At 28.9% G+C, this 9,656-nt stretch overlaps 2 protein-coding genes across 2 annotated transcripts; both read left to right on the top strand.

Annotated features, from left to right (window-relative positions):
* The first annotated feature begins 37 nt into the window (after positions 1 to 37).
* On the top strand, positions 38 to 2,563 carry LOC122635844 (glutamate receptor ionotropic, delta-1-like). The gene is made up of 6 exons (XM_043826506.1): positions 38 to 523; positions 616 to 945; positions 1,030 to 1,195; positions 1,271 to 1,479; positions 1,645 to 1,734; positions 2,396 to 2,563. Exons 1-6 carry the CDS (start codon positions 38 to 40, stop codon positions 2,561 to 2,563), a joined length of 1,449 nt encoding a protein of 482 aa, XP_043682441.1.
* A 4,310-nt stretch (positions 2,564 to 6,873) lies between these two features.
* Positions 6,874 to 9,137, top strand: LOC122635843 (probable glutamate receptor). The gene is made up of 7 exons (XM_043826505.1): positions 6,874 to 6,894; positions 6,986 to 7,315; positions 7,398 to 7,563; positions 7,645 to 7,853; positions 8,071 to 8,160; positions 8,906 to 9,069; positions 9,122 to 9,137. The coding sequence occupies exons 1-7, from the start codon at positions 6,874 to 6,876 to the stop codon at positions 9,135 to 9,137; spliced, it is 996 nt and encodes a 331-aa protein (XP_043682440.1).
* Positions 9,138 to 9,656: the final 519 nt, after the last annotated feature.

Genomic DNA, 9,656 nt, shown 5'->3' with positions numbered 1-9,656 from the left:
GTCATTTCGATTATATTTATTTTCTTTTTTCTCAGAAATGGAAGTGACAACGATCATGTTCAAATGGAGACGTACACTTTCTTGGGAAGGTATAGTGACGGGGAACTTGTATTTTTCACAATTGCACAAATCATCGTACTACTTTAAACAAATTATACGACCATATTACATAGTGGTGATTTCTAATTACAATGCGATTAATGAGTTTTCTTCAGCAACAAGTACCTTTGACATGTCTTCAGCTGTGTGGATAGTGATGTTCATTTACAAAGAACATGGTTCCGATTATTGTCACAATCCACCAGGTAATATATTTCATTTAACATTCAACACTGAAATGATGGTTCGTTGTGGTACAGAAAATATTTTACGAGAATGGTATTCGATCGATACGAATCAAATTGAGATCAATGATATAGCTACTTGGAGTTTGGAGAGAGGAATCACTAAAATGGTTCCAGATTTTATTTACCAACGAAGAAATAATTTAAAAGGCTTAATTATGAAAGCTGTTACAATCAAGGTAATATATTTTTTTCTAAATATCTTTTTTAGTATCTATTAAAAGAAATTATTTTTCGTTTTCTTCTTTTCTATTTTTTTTTTCTTTTATAGGATTCACCATTTGTAAACGTCAGAAAGAGTGGAGATATAGACGGTATATTTGCTGAAATATTGAGGGAAATTTGTATTACTCTTAATTTCAGTTTCAACATTGTCTCGGAAGTAGAAGAGTATGGAAGATGGAATCCAAAAAAAAAGATTTGGACTGGAGCAATTGCAGAATTATATGCAGGTCATATTGACATTGCTCTTTCAGGTTTTTCTATTACCAATGCGAGATTGAATGTTGTTGACTTCACGCATCCTGTTTTTAAAACCAAAAACTTTCTCGTTATTCGAGAACCAGAAAAATTCCGGATTAAATGGTCATCTTATTTTCTAGTACGATAACTTGCTATCGAATTTTTTATTATATTCTTCCTCATGCGAAAATCTTCATGAATTATAAAATTGTTATTTTTGTAGGCTTTCAATCATTCTGTTTGGTTTGCTATATTTGGATTATTAATTGGTACATCGATCTTCCTGATCTTTCTCAAAATGAAAAATGGAACCGATCGTAAAATTGGATATTTATTTTTCGATAATTTTTTAGAGATTTGGGGTATATTTTGCCAACAGGGACTTGTTGGTTAGATTCAATATTTTTCGGTTTGCATTTTATATCGTTCTTCACATGTTTACTGATAATATTCCTTCATTGTAGATTTCTCGCATAAATCTTCGTTACGAATAGCATATTTCTCTATATTTCTTTGGGTTACTGTCTTATGGGCCGTATATTCAGCTGCTTTGATAAGCTTTTTAACATCCGTTATCCATGTCTTACCATTTGATTCATTCGAGCGTTTCGTTACAGACGGTACTTACCAACTTGCAGTTGTTCGTGGTTCTGCTTTTTATGATAAATTTGCAGTAAGTATGAAACAATATTATTCCGTTTGTATGTATAATCTATGTAATATTATATATAAATATGTAAACATACAATAAATATATAACAATATAATTACAAACAAAAACATATAATAATAAAAATTTAACAATACTACGAAAAAGAAATAAAATTTTTATTTATAGAATTCGGGAGATCCGTTTGCGAAAGAGGTGATGAAGTTGATGCTAGAAGATAAAAATTTGCCCGATACTGCAGTAGAAATATTGAAGAGAGTATGATAAAGTCATTATAAAAGAAAAAAATTTTAATAATATTCATATGTATTGTGTGTTAAGTAACTGTGTGCTAATATTTCAAGAATGAATTCTTCATCTATAGAGAAGAAAAAAATAGGTTCTATCAATACGAATGTGGAATTACTTAAGCTTTGAATAATAAAATTCTGAAGTAGAATTTTATAATACTCCAATTATGCTAATCTACTGGAACTATGATGCATACGGCAAACATTTTTTTATATGAAATCTTCAAAATCCTTCTCTTGCTTGAATACAAGGCCTACTTTAACTCCATATTAAGTTCCCAACAGATTCCAAAATTCATCTCCGTAAGAATATGAATGTGGTAATTAATTTGCGGATAATGAAGATATTCAATACAACAAAAAATTCATTGGATATGGTTATATACTTAAACATAATGTAACTAATGTCTTAAATTTGATTCCAGGAAATAAACATAACTGGAGTTCGCTAATTGTAAGATCACATCTGAAAATATTATAACTTAAAAATTAAGCATATCCAGACCAATGTTGATAGAATCTATTTTTTTCTTCTCTACATATTAGAAATACATGTCTAATGTTGCGCTGTGAAATTTTGTTACACCATGTATCTAGTTTTATTATTAATATTCGATATTAAATTACAGATTTGTAAAAATCGGAAATTAGCAATGTACACGTATGACGATATAAGAAAGAGGGTAAATGACAAAATTCTGTGCAATGTGGTTCTTATTGACACTGGACATGTAAGCAATTTTGCTATAACTTTATCTAAGGACAGTCCATTTACTGATGTCATCAATTTTCAGTAAGAGTACAAGTATCTGAGAATGTAAATTTTGATTTATTGTGTACTAAAATACTAGCCTATTTTAGGTTGCAGAAATTTATCGGCTACGGTATGATGAGTCGTTTAAAAGATACATCGTTTGAAAGGAAATCCAATGATATGATCAATCATCAACCGATTTCTTTAATCAGCGTAATATCGCTTATTTTTTTCTTGTCAATTGGTATCGTTTTAAGTTTTTGTATTTTTATAATAGAAAAGTGTATTTTCATTCATAAAAGGAAGAAAATATCGATAGTACATCATGTTCCTTTGATTAAATTGTCAAAAAGTAAAAAAGCTATTAGAGATATTACAATAAATTATGCGTATCGTTAATGCGCACTCCTATGTTACATATTTAACTATAATGCTTGTTTTGATGAATCTATATTTAATGAATCTTGACTTTAATATTCTATTGGAATAGAAATACGCATATTGATATTTAAGCCTTTGCATTATTTAGTACAGTTGGAAATCGGAATAGAATTTCTTCATTATACTGTAGGTGAAAAGGTGTATATAACATATTTTCTACATTTATCGAATGTGCTTACACAGATTTTAGTTCTTTCGAATTGTTTCGGTTTTTCTTACTGCGCGAAATATGATATATTTGCATATTTCAGAATTGAAAAAAATTTTATTTTTTATTTCTTATGTATGAGTCGAAATTAAATCGCCTATGTAACTGATTTATGTTTCTGTGAAATTTTTAATTAAGTTATTTTTCTGACTAACTGAAGTCAATGTGATTGCATTAGCATATCAAATTTCACATGATAGGAATCGTCTTATAATTACGGGATAAGCCCGTAATACAAACACATCGACGTACACACAAATGTACTTTAATATATATTATGTATATTACTTATTATGTACATAATATATTGTTATAATATATATGTACACACACAAACACATATACACACAAAGTGACCAAAGAGTTGGGACTCAATTTATACTACGTATTACTAAGAGTAAATTGTCGCATTAAAAGTAAAATAATAATTTAATCCCAAATTTTTCTGATTCTCGGACAACGAAACAGTTGTTGTTCTTTAAAATAGGAAGCGTAAAGTCAACAACATTCAATTTAACACTGATAATAAAAAAATCTGAAAGAGAAATGTCAGCACGTTTTGTATATAACTCTGTAATTGCTTCAGTCCAAATCTTTTCTTCTGGATTTAATTTTTCATACTTTTCTACTTCCAAAAGAATGTCGAGCTTAAAATTCAGAATGATACCAAATTGTTAATATTCTACGAAGTATATCTAATCTAATTCGCCATTCTTGTTTATATTTACGAATGGTGAAGACTATAAAAGAAAAAAGTCTAGAAAAGAATAATTAGAGACAAATTTCGTTAAAAACAAAAAAAGTAATAAATATCTCACCTTAAGTATAACAACTTTCATCATTAAACTCTGTAAATTATATCTTCGTTCGTTATGTTGACGTAAACGTACATATCCTCTATAATTCTCAATATTTTCTCCTAAAGACCATATACCTAAAATATCTGCTCTTGAAAATTCGTTAAACAGTTGCTAAGAAAACATTTAGATAAAAAACACTTTGCTACTTTTGTCTGAATTTAGGCACTTTTGGTCAAGCATGTAGTTTTTAATAATGAGTTGAGTTGGGCAATAATTTAATACAGTAAAAGTTATCTTAAATAAAACGAGCAATGGATTTGTTTAACTTTTCAAATATCAATACGATACTCATGGGTCCATACTGTCATTAGGACAAAGAACCACACATAAGATTGTTTATAAATTATGAACGAATTATCCTAACACATCCAGGACCAATAAGGATATTATTACCTGTCCTTTCCAGACACTTTTTACTTAAACTTTTCCCTTTCCATTTCCTTTCCTAATTCATTATTGTTTTCGCTGATAATTCGAGAGAAGTCAAAATTCAGTCGGATGAAAGCATTCATACTCACTTGTAAGACAGTGAGTATTACTACATCATTAGTTATGTCTCAATCAGAGATATCTAGCACAATCTAAATCATCAAAACTTTAAAATTTTGATAAATATTTCCAACCATCCTTCTTTTAGATGTCGCTAACGTAATTAATAATATACTAATTAATAATATATTATGAAACATGAAACTAATAAATATTATATCCCTTTATTTAAAAATATATTGTTATAACTTCAATTCGACAAGTATTTTTTATCACGTATCTGCCTTATGGATTCTACGGGATTCTTTAAAGAAATTGCATTCTCCCATTAGTTTGCGGGAACACGGTCATCGATATTTTGATGAGGACTTTCGACAGTTTCCAAGCCTTCTGCCACTACCCTTATTTGTTGCAACCATTAGGTCTCTTATTCCGACCATTAAGAAAAGACGATGACCAGATTCTTTTTGTGAACAGACAAATTACTGATCAAGTGCGAGAAACGCAGATAAACTCGTTCTCGTAGTTGTGCCTTCACAATACAGCAAATTACAAGAAATAACAAATTATTATTCTTACTGTTCATCTATAGTATGGATGTATGTCCTTGAGTGCAGGTCGTTTTTATATTAGCAAACATAACACAATTCAAGTTTCTTTTTTTTCTACTAAACTACGCGAGAGAACATTAAAATTTTCAAGCGTTGAGGTGAAACGTGATTGGAAAAAGTTTGAGTAACAGTGCTATATAGTCAACAATTTCGTACATTTTCTCTAACCGTAATTTGGACCACAGAAAAATTGTTGATATAGATAAATACTTTCCTGATTTTATTTTTTTCCAACAATATTAAATGTTAAAGCTCATGCACATGCAGCAAAATGCACATTATATTAAATAGATCACGAACAGATAAAGTTGAAGAACATATATCGATACATGAATAAAGTTAAATGAGATTTTATAAACACATTCTACTTCAATACAGATTATATTGATTAACTGGAATTTCTTCTTAGCCCCTTAGTTCATATACACTTCTTAAAAAGTGTCGTGATCAATCATTATTAAGTACAGTTTATTGTTTTGATTTTATATTATATCAGAATCCTTATTACACTATTTCAAAGAAAATGGAATTTTTACAATTTCTTCCAGCCTGAAAGTAACATAAACGTGTAATGAGTAGTCATATATATATGTTGCAGAAATAGATATGAATTTATATAAGCATACATGTATCAGTGCGTACCTGTAAATGGATTCACCCATACATCAAAGATGATAATGAAGTAATAAAAAAGGCAAATGCAAAGAACGTTTATTAATCGATCGATAATAAATGTATTCTAGCAAAGATAAAATTATTTTTTTCGCGCTAATATGCATACGAACATCGCGTGACTTTCGATGTACGCAACAATCATAATAAACGTGATAACAATCCTTTCAATAGTTCAAAATGATAACAATCCTTTCAATAGTTAAAAAATTTAGTCTCCTATGGTCTTCTTCCGCTGTTGGATAGAAAAGTTTTCATTTTCTTTGATTGTTGTCGATTTGTTCAAATTGAAAAGAAGCACTAAAATTATTTAATCAACAGAAGAAAAAAATGGTGTTGGTCGTGCCATTAAAGATATTTCTTCTTTTTCTTCTTCTTCTTCTTTCTTATCTACCAAAGATCGTCAATTCATCCGAATTTCATTCCATCGGTGACGAACAAACTCCTTTTCTCATAGATATTTGCAAAGTATACGCACCAAAATCTGTAGTATTTTTATATGCCGAATCGATAAAAGGTAAATATACTTTCCATTTTGTTTTCTTCATTTTTATTATATTTATTTTCATTTTTTTCCATCTCACTTTCCTTTATCTTCCTTTCAGAAATGGAAATGACAACTTTAATGTTCAAATGGATAAGGGCACTTTTCCGTGAAGGGATAGCAAGCACGAATTTGTACTTTTCACAATTAAACGAATCATCGTACTACTTAAAACAAACTATACGACCGCATTTCATAGCGCTGATCTCAAATTTCAATGCTATTAATGAGTTCTCTTTAGCAACAAGTACCTTTGATATGTCGTCAGCTGTGTGGCTAGTGATATTCATTTACAAGGAAAATAGTTTTAATTACTGTCACAATCCACCAGGTAATATATTTCATTTAACATTCAACACTGAAATGATGGTTCGTTGTGGTACAGAAAATATTTTACGAGAATGGTATTCGATCGATACGAATCAAATTGAGATCAATGATATAGCTACTTGGAGTTTGGAGAAAGGAATCACTAAAATGGTTCCAGATTTTATTTACAAACGAAGAAATAATTTAAAAGGTTTCATTATGAGAGCTGTAACAATTAAGGTAAATTATCTTCGCCTAGATATCTTTTTTATTTTCTATTAAAAAAAATTATTTTTTGTTTTCTTCTTTTGTATTATTTTTTCTCTTGCAGGGTACTCCATTCATAAATATCAGAAAGGATGATGAGTTAGAAAATATGTTTTATGAAGTACTAAGAGAAATATGTATTACTCTCAATTTCAGTTTCTATGTTGTGTCGGAAGTAATAGAGTATGGAAGATGGAATCCAGAGGAAAAAACTTGGACTGGTGCAATTGCAGAACTATATACAGGACGTGCTGACATTTCTCTTGCAAGATTTTCTATTACTAAAGACAGACTAAATGCCGTTGACTTCACGTTTCCTCATTTAATCTCCAGAAATTATCTCTACATTCATAAACCGGAAATATTTACAGTTAAATGGTCATCTTATTTTCAAGTACGATTAGTTGATCAAATTTTTAATTGTTTTCTCCTTAATGCGTTCATTTTCATAAATAAAAAAATAATTTTTTTTGTAGACTTTCACAAATTCTGTTTGGATGGCTATGTTTGGTGTATTTATCATGGAATGGATTTCATTGACTTTTCTCAAAATGAAGTATGGAACTGATCGTAAAATAGGATATTTATTGGTCGATAATTTTATAGAGATATGGGGTATAGTTTGTCAACAAGGACTTATCGGTTTGATTCAATGTTTCTTAATTTGCGTTTAATTCCGTTTTTCTAATAAATGCATTTATACAAAGTATTACTTTTCTATAGATTTTTCTGGTAGATCTTCTCTACGAATAACATACCTCTCTCTATTTTTTTTGGTTACTGTCTTTTGGGCAAGCTATTCAGCTACTTCAATAAGCATTTTGACTTCAGTAATCAACGTTTTACCATTTCATTCATTCAGAAGCTTCGTTGCAGATGGTACTTATCAACTTGCTGTTCTTCGTGGTACATCTTATTATGACAAATTCGCAGTAAGTATGATACATACGTCGTTGCATATGTATATTATACGTATATTATATGTATATGTATAGTATATTGTATATGTATATATACATATATACCTATATTATTATACGTATATATATATATATATATATATATATATTTTGTAATTTGCCCTATTGTACACACATATATTTATGTGTAAAACGATAAGTTTAAGCAAAAGAATATATTTACTTACAGAACTCAAAAGATCCGCTTGCAAAGAAGGTTATGAAGTTAATGTTAGAAGAAGAAAAATTGCCCATTAGCGAATTTGAGGGATTTAAAATAGTAAGATGAAGTATTATAAAAGAAATATTAAATAACATCCATTTATACTGTGTGAAAAGCAACTACGTAGCAAAGTTTTATGAATAACTCATTCATCTATAATGAAGAAAAACTAAGATATATCATAAGTACGGAAATCTTATAATTTATATATATATATATATATATATATATATATATATTATATATATAATATATATAATACAATACAATTTATATATATATATAAAATTCTTATAATTTAAATTATAAGAATTTGAAATAGAATTTCATAGTAATTCAATGTTTCTTTACTTGAATTTTGATGTACTTTATTAATATTTTCTTGTATGAGATATTAGAAATGTCCATTTCCTGTTCGAATACAAACAAGATTTTATGAACCTATTGATTTCCTAAGAAGCTCCCAAATAAGTCTACGTATCATTGTAAATACGCTAATCCATTTGTGAGTGATATTGGTACTCGAATTAAGAAAAAATTCAATAGATCTCTTTGCATATTCAAATAAAGTATAATTAGTGTTTCAGATTTAATTCCAGAAATAAAATGATCATGTTTCAAAATTACTAATTGCATGATCTTAATTCAAAACCTAATAAGTCAAAAATTAAACATTTTCGTACTCATTTTGATAGAAGTCAAGTCTTCTTCCGCTACGTATGCAGAATCCATTTTTGAAACTTCGCCATTAAGTTTCGCTGAAAGTTGTATATAGTTTTATTATTAATATTCGTTATTAAAGGTCTGTGAAAATCGGAAGCTAGCAATGTACACGAGTGATGAATTGAACAGTATAGGAAATCTGAAGATGCCATGCGATATAATTCGTATTGAAACAGGACATAGAAACAGTTTTGCTATGGTTTTATCTAAACACAATCCATTCACCAATCTCATCAATTTTCAGTAAGAATACAAGTATCAACTAATATAAAATTTAATTTAATGTATATTATAGCACTAGTTTGTTCTAGGTTGCAGAAATTCATCGACTATGGTATGATAAATCGTTTAAAATATAAGTCATCTGAAAAGAAACCATGTGATATGATCAAGCATCAACCGGTTCCCCTAATCAGCGTTATCTCTCTTCTTCTTTTCTTCTCAATTGGTATTGTTTTGAGTATATGTATTCTGATCGTTGAAAAGTATATTTTCGTTCGTAAGGGAAAGAAAATTTCCTTGGAAAATCGCGTTCTATCCATTAAGTCCTCTGTACTTTGTATAAAACGAAAGAAAAATATTAGCAATGTTGCAATAGATTACGCAGACGAGAAATGTGCGTGTGTAAGTTACACACCTAACAGCAACTATAATGATCGCTTTAACGAATTTTTATATTACGATAATAATCTCCCAATCAAACAGGGACATGATTATGTATATTTAAAGTATGACACTACTTAGTACAATTAGAAATTGAAAGAGAATTTACTGACTATTTTTTATCATCTGTTACGGATGAATCGTGATTAAGCAGTATACATAATTGA

The sequence above is a fragment of the Vespula pensylvanica genome, chromosome 19, assembly GCF_014466175.1.
Source record: "Vespula pensylvanica isolate Volc-1 chromosome 19, ASM1446617v1, whole genome shotgun sequence".
Classification (NCBI taxonomy): Eukaryota; Metazoa; Arthropoda; class Insecta; order Hymenoptera; family Vespidae; genus Vespula; species Vespula pensylvanica.
Note: the sequence above shows the minus strand (reverse complement) of the source record. Positions and strands in the feature narration are given on the sequence as shown.

Coding starts and splice junctions, on each gene's coding strand:
- LOC122635844 (XM_043826506.1), top strand. CDS start 38: ATGGAAGTGACAACGATCATGTTCAAATGGAGACGTACACTTTCTTGG. Junction 1,196..1,270: donor TTGCCAACAGGGACTTGTTG/GTTAGATTCAAT, acceptor CCTTCATTGTAG/ATTTCTCGCATAAATCTTCG. Junction 1,480..1,644: donor CTTTTTATGATAAATTTGCA/GTAAGTATGAAA, acceptor TTTTATTTATAG/AATTCGGGAGATCCGTTTGC.
- LOC122635843 (XM_043826505.1), top strand. CDS start 6,874: ATGAGAGCTGTAACAATTAAG. Junction 6,895..6,985: donor TGAGAGCTGTAACAATTAAG/GTAAATTATCTT, acceptor TTTCTCTTGCAG/GGTACTCCATTCATAAATAT. Junction 7,564..7,644: donor TTGTCAACAAGGACTTATCG/GTTTGATTCAAT, acceptor ACTTTTCTATAG/ATTTTTCTGGTAGATCTTCT.